Genomic DNA, 22,996 nt, shown 5'->3' on the forward strand with positions numbered 1-22,996 from the left:
TATTTTGAAGAAAGTTTCAAAATAGAACGTTTCCCAAATAAATCTTTTTAGCTTTTTAGCAAAACAAAAATAGCTTTCTAATTTTTTTATCAAATATTACTGAAATATCCTAAAATATTTTTTGAGAGCCAAAAAATACTTTCTCACACTAGTTTAGTCAGACAAGACCTTAGCCCACTTGGACCAAAATATCATCGATAACTAAATAAGGAGAATGTGGTAGCATTGTGTGGGAAGAATTGAGAGTGATATGAATGATTGGTGAAAATTATTGTGAGCTTAGTTTATCAATTAATATAGCATTTTGAATCTAAAAAGATCCCCATAATTGAAACAAAAGCACAGAATAAACTTTTGATAAAGTAACCCTCTGATATATTAAATTAACAATAATGCATTTAAAACTAGAAAAATCGATGTGTAAAAAAAAGTTGCGTGTGATATGAATTGAGAGGTGAATATTTAGGGTGAGCTAGGATTGTCAATTAGTACTATATTTTAAACCTAAAAATCCATATAATTAAAGCAAAAACATAGAACAAAATATTATTAAAGCAAGCATTGAATATATTAAATTAACAATAATGCATGTATAACTGGAAAAAAATGATATTTCTAAGAAAATCAATGTGTAATGTTTTTTTATAAAAAAAAATCAATAATATGCAATCTACCAACAAGTCGTGCATGTGAACGGATGTGAAGTAGATCAAAACACATGACCATCATATTTTCTCATCACATTAGTTTATCATGCCTTTACTCCTTCAATGTCTCAAGAAATGAGTGAAGCACACTTATAGCCAATTAATTTCGAAGCGTTTGCAATATGATAATCAGACATGATTGATTATAAATGGAAAGCATGATTGCCATAGCATCTCATATAAAGAAAAGGGCAAGCTCTTTTTTCAAGGGAAGAAACAATTCTATGGAACATTTCTCCTTCTACGAAAAAATTCTATTGTGCATACGAAGGACAAACAGATTGGTGCCGTTTGCCTGTCCATGTTTTCTCATATCAGTTTTAATATCCACATTTATGGATGATGGTGCTATTAATATTTTCGGCCAACATTAGTGTTAGTACAATAAAAATTTGTCTGAATCTTCTATTCATTATTATTTATCATATTATTACATGGTGCCAAAAAAAAATCAGGACCGAACAAAAAATCATACCGCATGAATCATGTGGGTTACATATTAGTTATATATCATTTAATAGTCTCAAAATTCAACACCACATGAGGCTACTTTATTTGTTTATTTTTTGATTTAAGATTAGAGGGGCTGCTTCCCACCTTCAATCATATGCCTATTTTATTTCATCTACATCGGAGCTCAGATTTGAAGACAAATAAAATAAGATTTACTGCAGACAAGAACAAAGCTAGGAACGGTGCCGCACCCTGTCCCCGGTAAGCAGGGATATTACCATCCGAATCAAAGATCCATGGTCCCTAATCTTTAGTATCATAACGCTCCGATGAATGGACTCGTCATGCCACTCCCCCCAGTTTCGGCGCTGGTGCAAGTCCGCCGTGCCCTGCCAGGCGATAGCAACCGAAAGGCCGTGAGTAACGCGGCAAAGCACCCAAAACGGCAAGCATCTCTTGGCTTACACGTTATCGCCTCCATAGTTATACTCCCTCGACGACGAAGAAACTCACGCCAGATTCCCAACCTGCTCCGTCGATAAAATTTCTTTATGTCATAGTATCTCCTTTGCACGAAATTCAGAAAGACACGTGGAACGTAACGTCAATACCAGTCAGGGACCCAGTCCAACTCTGTCGATATACTTGATGTCATTTCGTTGCAAATGCTTATCACAATCCGACAAGGAATCTATTAACTGAAAAGGAACAAAATGCCCCAAGCATGCACCCCTCATGACATCAACCCAAAGCCACTAGGTCCCAGTGGATATCTTCCGGTTTCGGGTCCCCTTAACAAAACCTGTCAACTTTAATTCCGCACCCTAAAATATGAACCTCGTGACGGCCCCTGGGGAATCGTGACGCCGAGGAAGGCCGGAGCACGACACTTCATCCGACGGTCCATATTTCTCGCACGAAAGACCGGACAGTGGAAAATGAAGTACACGCCGAGTCTCCATTCCTCTGACTCTGTTACATGTAGTGGGGGACCGGAGGGTGAGACGTAAAAGCGAACTCGTGGAGTCGCGAAGAAGGTTCGGTCGGCTCCTTGCCCTGTTCTGCGATTTTTTATTTTTAAAATTTTCTCCTCTCTCTCTCTCTCTCTCTCTCTCTCTCTCTGTCTCGTTTCCTCTCATCGGTGAGCTAATATCTCGCTCGATTCTGAAGATTTTTTTGATGCTATATTTAGAGTTTTTCGTAGATTTTTTTGTACTTATTTTTTATTCAATCTTTACCCACTTCGTCGGTGTAATTTTCGGAAAACGATTTCGTTTTCTCGTTGTTTTTCGCTATCTATTATCCGATCATGCCTTGGATAGAGTAATCATAGGGTTTCGTCGCCATCGGTGATCATGAGAATAACTTACTGGTTTTATTCTTCTCTGTTTGATCGGTAGGTCGACATGGGAAGTGGAAGTGGAGTTCTTGCGATCATTACTTTGTTTTCGATCATTTTGGTTTCCACGGTGGTTTTCGCGGAGGGTGATGGCTTGATCAGAATCGGGCTGAAGAAGAAACCGATGGACCAGAACAGCCGGCTGGCTGCAAGGTTGGTGGAGGAGGGGAAGCCCCTGATGGCCGGCAAGTATGGCCTTCGAGGCGGTCCAGAGAACGGGGACGAGACCGACATCATATCGCTCAAGAACTACATGAACGCTCAGTACTTTGGGGAGATTGCAATCGGGACGCCGCCGCAGAAGTTCACAGTGATTTTTGATACCGGAAGTTCGAATCTTTGGGTTCCATCTTCCAAGTGCTATTTCTCGGTGAGTGATTTTATTCCTCGTTAAAAAAGCTTAAAGTCAAACATTTAATCAGGTGTTTGTTTATAGCTAGTAATTGGATTCGGAGGTTTGCTTATTGCTGTTGTGTTGGCTTGCAGATTGCTTGCTTTTTCCATTCGAGATATAGGTCAACGCGGTCAAGCACCTATCAGAAGAATGGTTTGTATATACTTTCAGAGGTTTTGTAATATAAATTATATATATTTTGTTTATTGAGCTGTTATTTTTTATTCCTTGTTCCTTGTCTCGGTTACCTGATAATGTTGAAATTTGGTTGTTTTACCTGGTTATTTAGAAGAATTTGAGACTATGAAATGATTGCAACGAAAGAAGTTACATTGCGATTCACCGATGAAGATATAACGGTGTTAAATCACATATTTTTGCAGTCTGTATGTGCAAATCACGTAAATGTCTTTAATTTCTCTATATCTGAAATATGCTAGATATCTTCCATTATAGTCACTTAAGGGGTCTGGTGTGGAGGTTGGTGCTACGTAAACTAGCATAATTTCCTAATTCAGCTATTGAGTCGAAACTGGTTTGAGGACGCCTCCTAGTAAGCCGATAGTTAACCTTGAACTTGCACATGACAGACAATCGGTCATCCATACTTTGTATCTTTCTGACTGTGAAGTCAAAAGCTTGTTGTGTGAGTCCATCTTGAAAAGTGAAAACAATTACCATTTAATGTTAACTTGTGTCTCTTGTTGAAATAGGGGGAAAAATTTGGTGCATTTCTTCTGAGTATTTTTTGGCATTCCTGTCATGCTATGGCTTATGAGTTAGTCAATTCTCATTCTAATTGTTATCCTTGGTGCATCTACCCACAAACACACCCCACACTTTTTCTCCTGCCCATCTCGATGATGTCTTCTATTATGAAATCATTAGTTCCTACATCATGCATTCAGGTTCATCATCCCATGAATAGGTCAAATGATTCTCTTCTACTCCTTTCATCTTTCTGCCTGAACAAACAGTGACTCCTAATATTTCTACTCATCACCTGTCTTTTGTTAGAAATGCTTGTGATTTTCTAAAATCTGTTTAGGCTTTTGTTGCAAGGGAATCGATGACAAAGAAGGAAAACTAAAACTTTTCCATCAAAAGGACAAGATTCCCAGAAATATGATATTAAGTTTTGTTCTCTTCAAAGTTCAAACAAACAAATGGAAAATTAGTTTTCCCGAGGAAAATTAGTTTTCCCGAGGAAAACAAGTTTCTGTGCAATTTTTCTTGCAATCAAACATGGCCTCAGGGATTATTTCAAAAGGAAAACTTGTAACTTGTGGTTCCTCTCTCTTGAACAGGAAAGCCAGCAGATATTCACTATGGAACAGGATCAATTTCTGGTTTCTTTAGCCAAGACCATGTCACAGTTGGTGACCTAGTTGTCGAAGACCAGGTTTGTAATTTTATAGAAATTTCTACCATTATATTCTGGACATATCATCTTGGGCTGTGTGGACTCACACTGAAGGTTCCCTCAGGTCTTTATTGAAGCCACTAGGGAGCCGAGCATCACTTTCTTAGTTGCAAAATTTGATGGCATATTTGGACTTGGGTTTCAAGAAATCTCAGTTGGGAATGTAGAGCCTGTCTGGTATGCCAATCTTTGGCTCTTTGCTGACCATCATCTTTTGATATTCGTCATGGTGTAACAAACTATAACTTATGCATATAAATGGCCTTATTTTTTCTATTTTTATTTTCCTCAATTAAATTTTTTTGTTTGACAATATTTTGTTTATTTGCTTTATGAAAATCTTTTTCTTTGATTTTATTATTAATACTTAAGCTCATTACTAAAAGATGCTGATATAATGAAGATGAGGTTGGTGGTTTTCTCCCTAGTTACTTTTGTTATGATCATTTTTTGACTGGAGTAGGTCTTTGTTCTTGCAAAACTATCAAAGAAGATGATACATGCTGGAAAAGTGATAATGTACCTTTGGGTTAGTGCATGATTTCTTTTAGCCTTTTGGTAGTAAACCTTAGTTATGTGTGCTTGTGAAATTTCTGTGTCTGTCATGAGGCATTATTTATCTTTTTCCCTCTTGATGTTATGTCAAATATGATGCTTTATGCGATGCTTCATTATTGAAAATAAGTGCATGACTGCTAATTGTGAATTTGCATACTCTAGAATGGTATTTTAGTGATGCTAATAGAGAGATATTTTTTCCATTTTATTAGGAACAATTATATGACTGACTAATAGTTTTTAATATTCAGTGGCGTAAAACATCTAGAATACTTCTTTATTGGCAACTTTGTTGATCAGATCTAATAGAATTAAATAACTAGAAAGTTAGTTTAAACTTTGAAATCATTGGAAATGCTACTATCTTACGATCTCACTGACTTCTTTTACCCTTCCTCCTATATTCAGCTACAATGTCTAGTGAAACTGATTTTCCAATTAAAATCTCCTTCAATCTTGAGGAAAGTAGTCTGTGCCACTGCCTCTTAACAGGGACAACCCCCAAATCAACCACTCTTTTGAGATAATCCAATTTGTGAGAGAACAAAATATTCGAAAACCACAAAGGTTTCTTTTAAACATCACTATCAAAAACCTGTTAGTTGTGATGTATTGTTGCCAAACTTTGAGTAAAATAGATTATATACTATACCTATACACAATGTATTAGTACTTATCATCATAATTACTCAAAATGGAGGACTTTATTGAATTAAATGCCTAAGTAGTTGCAAATAAACTATTTACAGTTGTTTAGCTATTATTATGATGGCCAAACTGTAAATTGAGATCTTATTTGAATTATCCTAATTTTGAGGCATTTCTTTATGGGGAATACCAGAAGGTTTGTTTTTGTTGTGGATATAGTCATCAATAAGAGCACATGGCAGTCTGCAAGAATGAGTTGTAAAGCCATACATAAATAGTTGTGATTGCAGTTAAAATTTTGTGGATCAACACCTGGTGCAACTTATCAGCATGTTCTGTGTAGCAGCAAAATATATTAAAAGAAGTTTGTTGGTCGAGTGTGTGATCTTCGTAAGGAAGAGTTGCATTTACTAATGACCTAGATTAGTGAGGAAGGAGGCCTGTTAGAGTTAGTGTTGCTCCACAATGGCAGGACAATTTTAACTTGTCCTTGGAATTTTTAAAGTTTTGATGCTCGGAAATGTTTAGTTGTGACAATATGAACAAAGATGGGCTAATTTCAAGTGCTTTCATGCTGGCTCTGTCATGTACTCTATCTATGGAACAGTTAAAGACTCTTGTTCTATCATGCATACATTTAATTTTCCATGGATGTGAAGGTGGGAGTTTTTTGGAGGGTGACTACTTGGATCATCATCAAGTGTTTGACAGTTAATTTTGTACTTTATGCTGTTGGTGTGCAAATTTCTTACTGCAACTGCATATATGTAAAGGTACAATATGGTTAAGCAAGGTCTCATCAAGGACCCAGTTTTCTCTTTCTGGTTTAACCGACATGCAGATGAAGGGGAGGGAGGTGAGATTGTATTTGGTGGAGTTGACCCAAATCATTTTACGGGTAAACACACATATGTCCCTGTGACTCAGAAAGGTTACTGGCAGGTGGTTCTCATATTCCATTTGCTTCTTTTATTTGAATGGATACCAAGATACTTCTATTATTCTTGTGCACAACACATCATCCTTTACCACTTATACTGATTAATTTAATATGCTGTCCTAAAATTATTTGTTGCAGTTTAACATGGGAGATGTCCTTATTGGTAACCAATCAACTGGTAATGCATATGTGTTCTATGTCATACTATTGTTCTGTTCTTTAATTTGATATTCCTGTTTGGTATGGTGATTATTGTCCCTAACTCTGCATGATATATGTGCTTATCAGGATTCTGTTCTGGAGGTTGTGCAGCAATTGCTGATTCTGGAACTTCTTTGATTGCTGGTCCAACAGTATGTATTGATATATAGCTTCTATGACCTCTTCAAGCCTGTAATTTATTTTTTTAAGAGAAATTATGTTGTTTCCGCATCTTCATACAAGCATCTATATGTCTTATTTTCATGTGATGGCCATTTAAAGAGAAATTAAAGTTTTGTTTTATCTTATACATTTTTATAATTTATCTCCTTTAATATTGGTGCACTCTGAAATGAATTTTTGTCATTTTTCCAGTGATACATATTTTGGCTCATCTGTACTGCATTCAATGTAAATATAATAATTAAGTGGTTTCATATACTGTTTCCAAACTTCTTGAAGAATCTTGTATTTCTAGGTTCATGAAGTTAGCTAATCTGACTTTTCAATTTGTTCTGCACCCCACTTTGTTGGGAATTTCAATACACTTGCAGATCACTGGAATCCTGCCAAGATAAAGATTCCAAGCCCTATTAAGCTGGAAATTAATGCTATTTAAGATTTTTTTCCCTTTTCAAATAACACAGGCACTCTTGACTGGGGGATAATATGGATGGTCCTCTCTATTCATTTTTTCTTTATGCGGATGGTTGTTATCGAGGAATTTCTTTCTCCAAAAAATTTGAAGTTCCTTCATGATTGAATATGAGGTCATGGCAGGCAATCTCTTATTAAGGTTAGAGAATTCAAGCATGGTATGGCAATATCTTCTTTCGTCATATGAGCTACTCAAGGACAAAGTAGTTGATATTCCTGGTTTTATTTTTGGTTTTGTTCAGCGTTCAAAGTCGGCTGATTCTATCTAATGTATTTTGCAATATAGTTGCCACCAAAAAAACAGAGGCCTAATTACATAAGAAATAATATATAATGTTATAATAAATAACTTATACCTGTCGCATAAAATTAAGATTCTAGTCATCGTAGAGTAAATTGTCAAGGATTCTGTAATTACATTCTGGTTCACTAGACACAGAAAAAAAAAAAAAAAGCAACATTAGTTTTTTATTCCCTTGTTTGGTACTCTTGGAGGTTGGTATGTCCAACACTTTGAGACACTTGGCACCATGTGACGTTAGTTAGTAGAAGAATAGTCATATAATCATTTTGTAGCAAGAAGACGACTCTGATGTTTAGCAATATTTTGAATTTTGCCTTTTATTTTTTCCGAATGCTAGGAAGGTTGCATTGCTACGAGAGGAATGATAGTCTTTGGCACCTCTTGAATTGTCAAGCAGGCATTATTTTTTCCCACAAAACAAGTCACCCAGTTAATTCCTTTGTCGAATTTGCTCTTTGTTTGTTCTGAAAATACCATTTTTTTAACAAAACCTTTTTCTTGAATGATTGTTGGATATGGAGTGAGCACTAACATCACTGGCATCTTCTGTACAGACCATTATTGCAGAAATTAATCATAAGATTGGAGCTGCTGGTGTTGTTAGTCAAGAGTGCAAAGCTGTAGTCGCTCAATATGGGCAAGAGATTCTGGATATGCTGTTGTCAGAGGTTTGTACCACAGTTTTTTGCGAAGTACCCTAGGGTGATTTTTCAATTGTCTGACATCATTGCTGATTATTATGCACATGGAACAATATTTGTTGATTCTGATATGTCTTGCAGACACAACCAGCAAAAATTTGCTCTCGTATTGGCCTATGTGCCTTCGATGGAACCCACGGAGTTAGGTTAGATGGCAAACTTTGTCCCATTTGTTGTGTATATGCCGAGTTCAGTAATATATTGTTTACTGTTTTTTCTCAAAAAACATTGGCGTTTTGCCATTTATCTCTTTGTGCAGCATTGGTATTGAGAATGTTGTGCATGACAATGGGGATCTATCAGCCGGTTTTCAGAGTGATGCTATGTGTACTGCTTGTGAGATGGCAGTTGTGTGGATGCAGAATCAGCTGAGACAGAATGAGACACAGGAACGCATATTGAATTATATCAATGAGGTGAAGCTATTTTTAACTAATGGTCTTATTTAAGAGCACATTTGTGTATCCTATGATAGTCATGTCTTGGGTTGCTTTGCAGCTATGTGAGCGACTGCCTAGTCCCATGGGAGAATCATCTGTGGACTGTGCTAGTCTTGCTTCTATGCCTTCTATTTCTTTCACTATTGGTGGTAAATCATTTGAGCTTACACCAGAGCAGGTATGGTGGATTTTTTCATGATTATCTAGTAAACACCTAATGTTTGTTTATTAAACAAATGCATGTTGTGCATGCAGTTCGCTTGTGGTCTGTTAGCTATATTGTGTTTGACTAAATTTTTCCGATTGTCTATTCAGTCCTGTTCTGCATGCAAATGTCTTGCATTATCCATAACTGTAAAGCAAAATTACCTTAAAAAAAAAAATTTGAAAACATGAAAAGGAAAGAAAGATGGGTCTTCTTGGGTGTGAAGGGATGGATTACGTGAGAGGGGAAAACAACTAGTTTCATGTTCTCAATTCCGGCAAACAGGTTGAGCATAATCTAGATCATGTCATGAGACTTATTAGAAAGAAGTTTCAATGTTTTAGAAATAAATATATAAGATAGAAATCAATATCTGTTCTTGTATGTATACATTTTTTTTAAGAACCTCAATCCTGTCCAACTCCACTCTAGTCACTTAAGAAGATCAACCTCAATGATGAATGCTCTTCACATTGATTTAAGTTATGGATCCTCTGGGCATCCACAATGTTGTTAGACTGACGTAAGTAGTGTCAGGTCGCCACCTCCTCTTGGAGCATATATTTTCATTAGCATATATATTTTCTATTATTTGCTACACATGCCATTTCCTGAATCTCTTTAAGATTTATTGCTTGAGAACTTAGTGGTTCTTGATATGGTGCAATTGCCCCCTCTTTTTCTAAAGAATCAGATGCATGAGTGTGCGTGCGTGCCTGTATATATATATGTGTGTGTGTGTGTGTGTGTAACTGCCCTTAGCATCAGTTATCAGAGCTGATTAGCGCTAAGTCGTACTTAGGATGCATCCTCTGCCACAGCACAAGTTGCACTTGTATGCTTGATTTCCAATTCTTGACTTCTGAGCCCCTTAAGTCCTGTATATCAAATGTTATTTGCATAAGGGACATTTCATTTCAGTTGGTTCTTCAACATCCTTCTCCTCTACCAGTTCTATTTTTTCTGTTCCAAGTGTTGCTAGTTATTTTTTTCTCATTATGTTAATCCAGTCATGCTTCTGACCTTCAGCTCGTCTAACAATTTGATTCCTACAATCACGTCTCAACTCTTTCCAAGTCTCGACAACCTTGAAGCGTAGATTTCTCCCTCCCTCCCTCTCTCAAGAAAATATAAATAAAAAAAATGAGGGTAGCTACGTATATCTGAGGGTAGACTGTTGAAGGACTGTAGTGGCTATGAAATTTCTAATACTTAATAGATAATGCTGTGATCTCTTACCCCAATCCACATGAATGCCAAGGTCCGACAAGTGATTCAGGTACACAGATGGTACCTCCATGCGTTAAAGAGTGGTTGCTCTGTTGAGATAATAGAAAATGTTTTGTTTAATGAGATTCAGTTGTCCTTGTTCTTTTTTTTCCGACGGTGCTTCTTTGAAACTTCATGATGCTCTGTACTGTTTCTACGTGCCATACTTTTGACCTGGTTATTGGCTGTACAGTACATTCTGAAGGTTGGTGAGGGTGTTGCAGCACAGTGCATTAGTGGATTCACAGCCTTGGATGTACCTCCTCCTCGGGGTCCTCTGTGGTACGTAGACCTTGCCATTTGTCCCGTCTCCTTGTGTTTTCTCAGAAAGTCTGTTTGATTGATGGAACTGCTACAGGATTCTGGGAGATGTTTTTATGGGAGTCTATCATACTGTGTTTGACTACGGGAACCTGAGAGTTGGATTTGCAGATGCAGCGTAAGAAACAAATGCCTATACACTGTTGGCATTTCAAAACTTTGGGTTTTTACATTTCATATAAGAAGGCAGACTTTGTTTGTGTTTGTACATAATAAGCTGGATTAAGATACTTCTTAGGTGTAAGACAATTATGTAATGGTTTTTCCTGTGTCTATGTCTATGTATGTTGTTCTGCCCGTTATATGATAGTTCGATTTGTATCTTAAACTGCACGTTGGTGGGAACGTGGAGAAGTGTTACTTCGACAGTAAAAAGGTGTGGCCTATGCTTGCGTTTTCTTCCGCTGTACGCAGAGTTCTTCAGGTTCTCGACTTCCGCCGATGTTCTGGTTATTCTGCTGGAGGCTCCAAATTTCATTTCGTAGATTGATTCCAGCAAGAATTTCACTGCTGATCTATCATATTTCTTAGAGATACCAAAGATTCGGTGATGTTATCTTTTCTTTTGCGTGCAAGCATGCGTGTTTGGAAGAGTGGTACCTCTTGACGTTTATAGGTTCTCATGGGTTGACTTGCGGTTAGAAACGTAGAGAGAGCGTTTTGGAATTGATTGGCGTGGGCGACCGATGTCTCTTTTTAAATGAACTCCGTTGCCTTGCAGATTTGCTTCCACCTAAAACCTTTGACAGATTACGGAATCCAATTCACATCACCAAACCTTTGACAGATTAGGGAATCCAATTCACATCACCAATGGTGCGAACTTCTGATAGAATGGAATCAAGGGCAACGGACTGCGTGCCATGCTGGGAAGAAATTTCTTGACCATTCTTGCTAATTTAAGATCGAAAGCAAAATTCAAGTCCTGGTCCTTGGGTGGACCGGATTTTTTTTTTTTTAAGCAATTTCTGGTAGTACAGATGTGGTGCAATAGATTTTCAATGGCAAAAAGGAGGACATTCATTACCTTGGTTATTTAGCACAATTGGGTGAATGGAGAGGTATGGATTCTTTGAAGTTCATATAGGGAGGGAAATGAAAATTCCACTCGGATAGATCTGTACTCATTGACCGGTCCGCCGATGGTATTCACGGGCGAAAGTCACATGTTTCTCAATACAAGTCCCATTGTATATGAAATTTCTTAGGCATTGCTACGTAGACTCAGCGTTTGTTTGGTTATTGCATTCTAGATGCTTACATTTCAACATGGAGTTACGACTAGGAATGTTATATTTCTATATGCAAGTGTGTGCTTGATTTGCTTCCATCTGAAAATTTTACAGATCCTGCATTTATTTATTTAATGTGGGGAGGGTATGATCATCCTGACATGGTAAGATTGCCTCCACTACTCTAGTATCTGAATTACTATAGAAACTAAAATTGAAAAATGTGTATGAGTTTTGCTTAAATTCTCACTCACAAACAAAAAAAAGAAAAAAGCATAAATTCTAACTAATGTGGGAACTTTTATTTTATTTTTTCGCTGCTTTCTCTGGCAATCATCATGGTTTTATTTTATAAAAGGGAAAACAGGATGCAACTTGTCAGTTTAGATGATTAATTCCTCGCATTGGAGAGATTCTTACCTTTCAGGAATTGGAGTCTAAAATCATGCATGAGACTTCAAGATAGTTCACATTTTTATCGGTTCAACGAAATATATTTCGTTCTGCTAGAATGAATTCTGAAGTCTACCACAGGAAAAAATAAGGAACTGTGAAGTCAACATGCATTTTTTCCTTTTTTTTTTTTTTGTAACTATGCATTTTTTTTCCTTTTTTGATTGAGAACAAAGGCTAATATAAGGTGCCTAAATGTGCCATTTAGTATACCGCAGCCAAAAAGCCAAAATACAGACGATTGGATAACTTGTGCGGAAATTGTGGTTCCTAAATCCTAATTATGATCCACTCTCAAACTCCTAAAGAATCATGTCAAACGTCAAAACCGCCTTCTCCCCGCTATATCATCAATAATTCAGCTTCATAGTTCTCTAGGGAAAAGCAAGCTCTCATAACACTTAAATTATCACCACATAGTGCTGGAATTATATATAGGTGGTGAAGGTTGTTGTTTGTTCAAATTAAATAAAAAGAAGCTATGTTTCTGAGACCCCACTGAATAATGATGTTTGGGTTAGCTGATACCATTCATGCGCAGGTAGGATATACTTGAGCACAAATTTGAAAAGTATTTTTTCCCGACTAGATTTTGAGCAGCAAATTTTAATGTTACGTGAAAGATGCATTTATGCTTACATCCAAAAGTAATACTGTCTACTTCAAGTTGTAGAAGCTGCTCTTCCATTGGCCTCTTGCCTTTGAACGGCAAGATGACATGCACAGCTCCCTTGGATACCAAGACTTTTCTAGTTAGGTAGGGCACTCAAATTTTGAATCTTCAGGCTAGACAGGTTTTAAGTCCTGATGGTATCCTATTTCAATGAGAAAATGATATTAAGATAGGTCTAAACTTTGAAACCTATCTATGTGAGAGAAAAAAAAGAAAAGGGGAAGAAAAAAAGAATGAAATTGAGGAATAAAAAAGCAAGAAAAGAAAAAGAAGAAGAAAGAAAGAAAGAAAGAAAGAAGCAAAAGAAGGGATAAGAAAAGAAAAGAAAGAAAGAAAAAAAAGAAGATAAGAATAAGAGGAAGGAAAAAAAAAAAAAAAGGAAGAAAAGGAAAAAGAAAGAAAGAAAAAAAAAAAGAACAGAAAGAATAAGAAATTAAGAAAAACAGAAAGAAAGAGAATGGATGATATCTATGAAACTCTCAATGCAGACTATCGTTGAGATGGGATGGGACAAACATCTGTTTCATAAAAAAAATTGGGATATTATCCTATGAGATTGAAAATCTCGGTCGTACGTATCACAGATCGAATCCTACTCCAAGCCAATTGATTGGTCTTAAATTGGGTGTCACTGGTCACAATATAGGTTGACCAAATGCCTCACTGGTCCCATTCCTATTTATTGCAGGGTACAATAATTCATGGACAATTAAAACGGAGCACCAGAGAAAATGAAAAATTCTGATAGAATCAAGAATTGCGAAGGTGTTGCTCAAGAAAGAATGCTGTACAGCAGAATCTTTCACTTGCCCTAATAGCACTAATTCTTGATAACATTGCAACATGTAGCATGCATCAAGAATGAGCTCTGGCTCGTCGAGGACTTTCAAGAAGTTTTTGAGCTAGTGATATAATTTAGGATGGTGAATCAGGTAATTTATTTCTTGTCCTGTTGATTCCAACGTCCTCAGTTGTTATATTTTTTAAAATTCTTCGATTTCCCCTCACTTGTGCTCGAAGAGAGATGTAAGCAATAGGTGATACATTGAGAGTTTGCTTGTTACCGGATATTGCTAACTTTTTGTTCCAGTGAGAACAGAATTTGAACCCAAGTTCTTGGCACAACCATTATTAGAGACTTTATCAGTCCGGTAAGCTCGCACTTTCAACTCAACTATTCTACGATATAATGGGAACTCTTGAAATAGTTTCCCATGCTTGTGTATTGACTCCATTATGGGGCCCAGGCCAGTTCAGTGTGATGCCAGGCTAGTCTTCAGCCTCAAACGCGACTCTTCCTGGTCCTTTTCTTCCTCTTCAGCTTACTTGGCCATTGCTTCTCATCTAATGGCTATTGAAAATAAAAACTTCCTTTCATCCTTCTTGCAAGTTATGTGCCACTATCCTTCTTTTATTCATGCAGTGCCTTTCAAATCCTTTTGCATGGAAATATATAATCCAATGTCATGCTACAAATGTGCGTTGAACGTGCAAAAACTATTGTTAGATACAATGTGCGTGTTTCAACCATACGTCAGGGTGTTTGACCAGCTGTTGGAGACATTGCAGTTTAGGGCATTTTAATAAGAACCAGTTGCAAGCGAACATGAAAGCATTAACTGGGATGTTTAACTGATTCCCTTGGTTGCAACAAGAGGCTCTACAATATTTAAGAATGCATTAGCCAAATTAGCTCATTAATTGACTGTCACACATAATATGATATATCTCTGTATAATTGGTATAAGGCCTAATATTTATGGTTACATAACATGATTTGTCCAATTTCATCAGTCTTATTACTGAATATTTTTAAGTTGCATTATTTTGACTATTAATCTCTGGTCTAATAGTCAAGACTGCAAGACCTACCCAACTCTAAAACCTTTATTTATTTATTTATTTAAATGGAAACACTGAAACTTTCATCAAATCCACCGCAGCTACAAATCCAGCAGATTCCAGGATCTACAAATTCAATGGCTATCGTTGACGTCCGAAAGGCCCATTTAGACCAGAGTATGAACGGGCAGCCGGCATTATTCCGGCTAATTCCGGCTGCCCGATTCGTTTCTCCCCCACCTTTCTCGTCACCCAGTGGACCACACCGGAAAGGGTCCAAGAAATGATCACGAAAATACAGGCACACGTGGCGCTCTCTGAAACCCAACTAACCACCGCGCCTCGCGCTCCGAATCCCGCAAGCCCGTCCGATGGGGAGCCGTTAACGGAGGTCCCGCCACAGGCCAACAGTCAAAGCAGTAAGAGTAGAAGCCAGCGCGACGCGATCCAGTCACCTCCGCTCTGGGTTCCGATCCCCGAGGGGACCAGTCAAACCCCCTGACGGGTTCTTCCTCGTGGGACACGCCGGCCCGACCGGACCCCAGTGCACTCACCGGTCACCGCCCGTATCCAAGTTGTCATCCTTCCGCCGTGTGTCCTACCCCTCCCGGATCCTGCCACGTGTCCCTGACGCACCGTCTGGCGTCACTGCAACAAGGTCCGAAATCTTCCACCTTGGCTCCCTTCCATCTCTTTTTATAGAGATCGTCATTGCACCGGTGAAAGACTTCAGTCTCCTCACCTCCATTCCATCTCTTCTAGTCTTCTCTTTCTTCTCCGTTGTTCCTCTACATAGAAAGAATGGGAACGGGTGGTGGGGGGTTGAGCTTGGGGATTTCTAGTGACTCGGCTGGGTTCAAGACTGGTGGTGTGATGGACTCGTTCCTCGGTGGAGGTTTGAAGCGGAAAAGTGGATCAGTGGAGTCCGAGCATCACTTTCCGACGAGTCTCCGCTGCCACGATGAGCCGGCCGACGGTGAGGAGAAGCGGAGGGTGGTGGGTGAGGTGGATTTCTTCTCGGATGAGATCAGGAGAGAACGGGCGCGACCGGACTCGGATTCCAACGCGCCTGACATTAGTATCAAGAAAGAGGATCTCACCATTAACGTACGTTAGTAAATCATTGCCGATTTTTTTGATTTTTTTCCCATTTAATTGATACTGTATTTTTTTTTTTTTCCATGTGTTCCATGAACTCTTTCTTTTCTCATATCATAGATGGGTTTGCACCTTCTTACAACCAACACTGGAACCGATCAATCAACGATGGACGACGGGTTGTCAGTCAACGAGGATAAAGAGAGCAAGAGTGATGTTAGGATCTCTCTCTATACGTCTTTTATTTTTTAATATGAATAACTGTTATTTTTCAAAGGTTTTTTTTTAAAAAGTTTTAAGAACGACTGCTTGGTTTAATTCATGTATTTTTTTTAGAAGAATAATGTTTTTTTTCCTTTTTGGAAAAAAAAAAAAAGTTGGCAGCAGTGCAAGCCGAGCTTGGGCGCATAAATCAAGAGAACCAGAGGCTAAAGAGCATGTTAAGCCATGCGACCAACAACTTCAACTCCCTTCACATGCATTTCATCGCACTGATGCAGGAGAGGAACCAAAGAAATGGAAGCCTACAAGGGCACGAGGTAGGCCTTTATAAGATAATACACTCATATTACCTCAATAAAAATAAAATTTGGAGAACAAGAAGTAAATTAGCAGATCTTTCATTAGGTCATTGATCATGAGAAAACGGGCGATAAACGAAGCAAACATGAAGATCCTACTGCGCCAAGACAGTTTCTGGATCTTGGGCTGGCTTCGTTGGCTGGTGAGGGCTCCCACCCTACAACGGAAGGTGGAAGCCAGGATCGGTCCATATCCCCGCCTAACAATGCGGAAGTGCTGTCAATGGATTACAGCCTAAAGGAGAATTATAACAGCAAAGAAGCAGTCCCAATCGATCGCGAGAGATCGGATGGCAGGGATGTTAGGGCTACGTTTAGAGAGGAAAGTCCTGGTAAAGCGTCTCAAAGTTGGATCCCAAACAAAGCAGCAAAATTATCCCCTTCAAAGACTTCCGACCAAGAAGCCCAGGAAGCCACCATGAGGAAGGCTCGTGTGTCAGTCCGAGCACGGTCCGAAGCACCCATGGTAAAAACTATACAAACAACTCAGTAATATACTTGTGAACAAATAGTTTGTAGTTAGTTTAGACTAATTTGATCACAGTTTGTGTTCTTTTAATTTAGATCACAGATGGATGCCAATGGAGGAAGTATGGGCAGAAGATGGCGAAGGGAAATCCTTGTCCCCGGGCTTACTACCGGTGCACCATGGCTGCCGGCTGCCCGGTCCGCAAACAAGTAACTAAACTTGGCATTTACTCCAATTCCATTAAATCTTATAATTAAATGCACCAAGACTAATTAGATTTAAGCTATGTTTGTTGCCACCTTGATAGGTCCAAAGGTGTGCGGAGGATCGATCGGTCTTGATAACAACCTATGAAGGGAATCACAACCACCCACTCCCCCCGCGGCCAAGGAGATGGCATCGACCACTTCAGCGGCGGCAAACACGCTCTTATGTGGATCCATGTCGAGCACCGATGGGCTAATGAACTCTAATTTCCTTGCAAGCTCGTCCAGCATGGCCGCCATATCAGCATCAGCTCCGTTCCCCACCGTGACATTAGACCTCACACACGTTTCCAGTGTTGCGTTCCGAAGGCCATCAACCCAGTTCCAGGTTCCATTTCCAAACGGTGCTGCTGCCCCTGGTCTTGGCTCGACACCAACGACTTCTTTGCCACTGGAATTTGGGCAGACGCTCTTCAACCAATCAAAATTCTCAGGGTTTCAGATGGATAGGCCGCGAGTTTCACAGCCAAAGGTAGATTCCGTGCGGCCGTCATCTCTGGCTGACACGGTGAGCGCTGCCACGGCAGCCATGGCGGCAGACCCAAACTTCACCGCGGTGGTTGCAGCTGCCATCACCTCCATCATCGGCGGTGGTCGCGGCGGTAGCGGGGCTGCCCAAACAGGCAACAGCAATAATAACAAGGGGAGTGAAAACGGGATAGGAAATTAACTAGTGCAACATTACATATCCTTTTCTTTTCTTCATGGAGTTTCTTCTTTTTCATGATTTTTTTTCTTTTTTTTGTTCCATGTAGAAAGTGAAAAATGAAATTATATGTATACATGCAGTTTTTCTTGGTTTAATTTGCTGTCCTGGATGCTGGCCATATTTTTTTTTAGTATTTTCTCATCGTTCTTTTATGATGTGGAAAAAAAGAAAATAAGATTATAGGCTGCTTTTTTTTTGGACAACGACAAAATTGCATTCTTTTTATTTATTTATTTTATGGTAGAATTACTTTTCCGATGGAATCGTCCCAGTACGCGAACCACGCGAGGAGAAATTATTGCATGCACCAGGTGCAAGTGAACCAGGGGTATGGTGGCGTGTTTAGGTTCCTCAGGCAATGAAGCATGCGAAGCACCATATAATTTCTGAAGAAAGAATGTCCTCTTGAAAGACTTTCAAAGAATGAAGAGACGATGCCCTGTCCATCTCTTGGAGGTCCATGCACCAACCCTTATCTTTCTCAGAAATTGAAGATGCGTGATTTGTAAAGGGACCATGGGATGTTTGTACGATAGCACCTGCTGGCTGTAAAGACTCTATAGAGGCATCAATAGCACCGTTAGTAGTTGAGGGCATCGCATGAGAAAAAGGTAGCTCAGATTGTACCGTGGGATTTGCACGGTCCAATTGCACCTGGTGCATGCAATACGGGGGCCCGTGCGAGGGAGCACTAGGGATTGACACGGAAATTCTCTCTGACCCATGCATGCCACGGCCAGTGGTTCCAGGACGGGCACTTTGTCAGCTAGCGTTCCCATTGTTAGTGCTAACAATCAAAAGTTCCAAGTTTCAAACTTCTATTTGCTAATTTGTTAAATTTGTGACTGCTGGCAATTAGAAATTCGTGTCATGTGAAACATATATTTGCCAATATATATATTCAACAGCATGTTTGGCATAAAAATTTACTTAATTATTAATTTGTAAGAAAAGATTGGATTTTTTTATTTGGCATTATCCTAAACTAGGTACGAGAAAGGTTATAGGCTAAACAAATATGGTCTAAATATTCAAAAAATATATTTTAGGAGTTTAACAAATTAATATATTTTGTCCGTCTCATATTTAGATCATCATCCAATAACTTCTAAATGTGTATTCTTAAAAATATCTAATCTATTCTCATAAAATTAAAAGTTAAGATTCACTATTTATTATTTGTATGTAGTTTGATTCTTGTTGCGGCCAATCCCCTCATCGCCTTGTCGCCGGAAACGAGCGCCTGTAAAAGAAAGTCCGCACTGATCGGAGGCGGCTCCGACGGGGACCCTCCGACAGTCAAGTCAGAGAGGAGACTAGGCAACAGTGAGAAGAAAGTAAAGAACTCAACGAGAGGATGAGGGGGCGAGCCTGTTGTTTTTTTCCTCAAGGGCCTCCAGCACTGTAGCCTTCCCCGATATATATAGTGGAGCATAATATGGCGCCGTCATTAATGACGCAGATAATTGAGGAATTGTCAGCTCACTGTAGACTGTCAGAGTCGCCGTGAAAGTGTCACATCGCCGTGGGGCCGTCAAATCACTAGGGTTGACAATGCCCTAGGTGGGATAATGCCCTTAGGCGGCAGTGCCGCATGCTGCTGTCAGGGCTGACAGTCTCTGACAGCTGTACGGCGATCGGAGGAGTCAACCGACCTTAGGTCGGTGATCAGCTGTGTGTCGTCGGGTGGAGATTCGGGCCCCTCCGACGGTCAGTCGGGCATATTGCGAGAGTCGGCCATCGGACTCCCTGGTACAGTCGATCGGGAGAGAGAAGAAGGTCTGTCCGACCGACATATCCTCAGTCGACAGAAAGCCGTTAATACGTCGGTAATGACGTCCGGCGATCGGTCGGTCGGTCGATCGGGTATATCCGATTATAAGTCGGCGTGAGCGGGATCGGTCGGTATTCTCCAACAATTCTGAAAATATATTTGTCAATAGCCAAGAATCTTTTATCACATAGTGCTATTTAACAGTTGGTATTCATTTTATAATTTAAAGCATACATAAGTCGGGTTGAGGATCAGTATTAGCTAGCTTGTTACATTTTAAAAAATATGTCGGTCTCCATTCCCCATCTAGATATCTAACATTGTGGAGTAAAAGCTGGAATTGATTTTCTTAACTCCATAAACATGTTTCTTCTGAACAAATTATAATTTTTCTTGCAAATTCTCTTATTGAAAATAATTAAACAGTAGTAGTTTTCTATTATTTCAAAATTAGTTAGGTTTATATAGATGTAGGTATAAATCATTCAGGATAAATGAGATAATGACTGAAGTGTGGATGCAAGGAAGTGATGGGAGAGAAAAGTCATGCAAGGTTGATCAGGAGGCTTATGGATCACCCACTTCAAAAAAAAAAAAGAAAAAGAAAATAAAAGAAAAGAAAATAAAAGGAAAAGGATACTGAATTTCTATAAAAGGTGATTTTGTAAAGAAAAAGCATTCTGGATCTAGATGTTCTTAACTAAAGGAACACTTCCCTTGCACCAATAAATTCTTTTAACACCTGGTTGGGTGGAGCTTCAAGCCATTGAATCTTTTGAATGGGTTCTTAAAAACATAGGTTAATGTCTACCAAAAAGAAAGTTTTAATTATACTTAAAAATATAAATATTTCACTAAATGAAGTTATTTGAAGGTAATTATTTTTGCGAGGAGTACTTCAAGCTAGTTGTGAAAATTCAATGATTAGTTCTTTTGTTTCTCAACAATGATCAATTCTTTTCATTAAAAGAAAAAAATGAATCATATATATTTTTCCTTTTGATAGACAATAAAAAGAGATAGCTCATTTTATTCTTTTGGATATTTCAAAGATTTTAGTACTTGAAATGATTAAAAACATCAGCAAATTATATATATATATATATATATATATATATAATTTTTCTCATGAATATTTAGAAAAATTAGATGATCCATGATTTATTTTATATTTATACTACAATTAAAGAGTAGTACATATACATGTGATTAGGGAGTAGTGTTAAAATAAAAAAATAATTATCAATACTAATTTTTTTATATCATATTTAACTTATATATTTTTAAAAATTATTTAAAGAATGCTAATATAAATCCAGTCCGACCTATTGACCTGGTGGTTGGATTGGTGATCACTCGGTTGCATTCCTGGGTGAATTTTTAGTCCAGGTTTTAGTAATTATGTTTATCGATATCTTAGATTTGAAGGATCATAGAATTGTTGCTTACTTATAATGTAAGTTGGTTGTTATTATTAGATCATCCCATTAATCTGGTCGATAGCCAATATTCTGCCCCCCTTCTTGTTCTGAAGAGTTAGACGATGCTAAGCATCCAGCCTCCTACCAAGGCCCGTATAAATCAAACAACCATCAATGACTGCACCAAATGTCTTGGGTGCGTCAATCTTATATTCATTCTACTGTTTGCTCTTAATTACCACACCTTCAAGATACCTATGATCTGGAATCACGTTCTTTAATTTCTTTGGTATCTGCATGTATGCTTGTCCAAGTGTAGAACAAATTGTTGACATACTTTAGGTTGAACCAAGGTCTTGGAAATGGAAGCGTGTGCTTGCATCTTTTCTTGTAAAATAATAGATGAGATTGAGATTTTCTTTATACGCATATCATATGACTGTGATGGGTCATCAGAACTTAGAAATGTAGTATTTATACGCAAGTTCGTCTTTAATTATAGTACATTATTGATTGTGTGTTAGTCAATTAATCTACAACATTGGCATAAAATGGTACAACTAGACTTGTTATGCTCAATTTCCCTACTAACACATTAATTTATTAAATATGTGATCGGAATGGTTACTTAACAGATGGAGTTGGATAACCTCAATGTAGAGTCTAATACCATGAGCTTATTGACACCTGCCAAGGTACAGCAAATTACTGTCTTGTAAGAGAAAAAATCGACAAGGTTTGGTGAAAATGCCATTTCAACGCCTTCCAAGGTACAGGAAATTACGGTCCTGTAAGAGAAAAAATCGACTAGGTTTGGTGAAAATGCCATTTCAACCATGATGAATATGAGTACGTTTAACCCAATTTGAGCTAGTTTTCTTCCTAAAAGGTCAGATTGCTTTTCTGACATGCACATCCAATGCCCAAACAGAAAAAATTCAACAATATTGACTATGTTGTAGAAAATTTCTCGATAAAATGAAATTCTTTTGACTAGAGATGTAGGTGGTATCCAGCCAACAGATTAACAAAATTACACGTGGGAAGAGTGGTGCAGTTGGTCTATCTTTATTGAGGAAGAAAAGGTATGATGCAACTCCCTTATCTTCTTATGCTGTCATTTTCTTTTCTAGCATACTTTGCAATGCTTCTTCTTTTTTATTAATTGTTATTGGCCAACATAATGCTAGAATTTTCACTCACAAGGGAAGGTGGAATCTCATATTGGATTGAATTTGGCTGATGAGTTCAAAAGACCTTTTCTTTTCAATAAAAGAAGGGTGTTTTTGAAATTGTCCGATTGCTTGCTATCAACACCTAATGGTAAAAGACTTGGTACCTGATAAGATTTGGTTTGATGCAATCACATCATTTTTTAAGGTTCCTTGTATCATCTTTACTTCTTGTGCGTTTGTGTGTAAGGATCATAATCTTTCTAGTTATTGCAATGTGTGTGTGTGCGTTCTAGTTATTGCAATATAATTATCTAATATCTTATTATATTCTTAGAAACTATCCGAATAAGTTGATAGGTTATAGCATATTTTTATACTACTGTATATTTTGCCAGAATTGGTGCACATGGTTGCATGCTGGTATAGTTTAAGAAATATTACAATGTATGGTGTCAAAACTAACGCAACACTTACATATATAGGATCCATTTTATTTGACGTTGTAATAGAAAAATGCAAAAAAAACTTGTTTGAATACTTTTGAGAATTATAAGAATCATGTTGCAATATCCTAAAGGATAGGGTTTTTTATTGTGATTTCTTTCTTTCTTTTTTTTCTTTTTTTTTCTTTTTTTTTTTTTTTGAGTAAAAGGTGATGGAAGGAGTTTCATCAGGTACAGGCT

The 22,996-nt window shown here is 38.1% G+C and overlaps 2 protein-coding genes across 3 annotated transcripts; both read left to right on the forward strand.

Annotated features, from left to right (window-relative positions):
- Positions 1-2,064: 2,064 nt before the first annotated feature.
- On the forward strand, positions 2,065-11,018 carry LOC105047184 (aspartic proteinase oryzasin-1). 2 transcript variants are annotated; one of them, XM_010925997.3, is made up of 14 exons: positions 2,065-2,197; positions 2,561-2,929; positions 3,046-3,106; positions 4,261-4,355; positions 4,441-4,553; positions 6,356-6,524; positions 6,661-6,700; positions 6,811-6,875; positions 8,239-8,352; positions 8,467-8,531; positions 8,645-8,801; positions 8,884-9,003; positions 10,493-10,581; positions 10,658-11,018. In XM_010925997.3, the coding sequence occupies exons 2-14, from the start codon at positions 2,567-2,569 to the stop codon at positions 10,740-10,742; spliced, it is 1,536 nt and encodes a 511-aa protein (XP_010924299.3). In that variant the 5' UTR covers positions 2,065-2,197; positions 2,561-2,566; the 3' UTR covers positions 10,743-11,018. The 2 variants fall into 2 exon arrangements, with proteins under 2 accessions (XP_010924299.3, XP_019706859.2); XM_019851300.2 differs by having other exon boundaries at positions 2,191-2,301.
- Positions 11,019-15,563: 4,545 nt separating this feature from the next.
- Positions 15,564-18,137, forward strand: LOC105047221 (probable WRKY transcription factor 31). Its single transcript, XM_010926038.4, is given in 7 exon segments — positions 15,564-15,927; positions 16,039-16,134; positions 16,296-16,457; positions 16,546-16,965; positions 17,064-17,177; positions 17,276-17,348; positions 17,351-18,137. Coding segments are annotated over 7 exon segments (1,725 nt in total). The 5' UTR covers positions 15,564-15,621; the 3' UTR covers positions 17,905-18,137.
- Positions 18,138-22,996: the final 4,859 nt, after the last annotated feature.

The sequence above is a fragment of the Elaeis guineensis genome, chromosome 6 (assembly GCF_000442705.2).
Source record: "Elaeis guineensis isolate ETL-2024a chromosome 6, EG11, whole genome shotgun sequence".
Classification (NCBI taxonomy): domain Eukaryota; kingdom Viridiplantae; phylum Streptophyta; class Magnoliopsida; order Arecales; family Arecaceae; genus Elaeis; species Elaeis guineensis.

Bases quoted from the DNA above. Each gene is read 5' to 3' on its own strand.
- LOC105047184 (XM_010925997.3), top strand. From the start codon at position 2,567: ATGGGAAGTGGAAGTGGAGTTCTTGCGATCATTACTTTGTTTTCGATC. The intron at 4,356-4,440 runs GTTTGTAATTTT...AGGTTCCCTCAG, and splicing joins ACCTAGTTGTCGAAGACCAG to GTCTTTATTGAAGCCACTAG. The intron at 6,701-6,810 runs GTAATGCATATG...TGTGCTTATCAG, and splicing joins TATTGGTAACCAATCAACTG to GATTCTGTTCTGGAGGTTGT.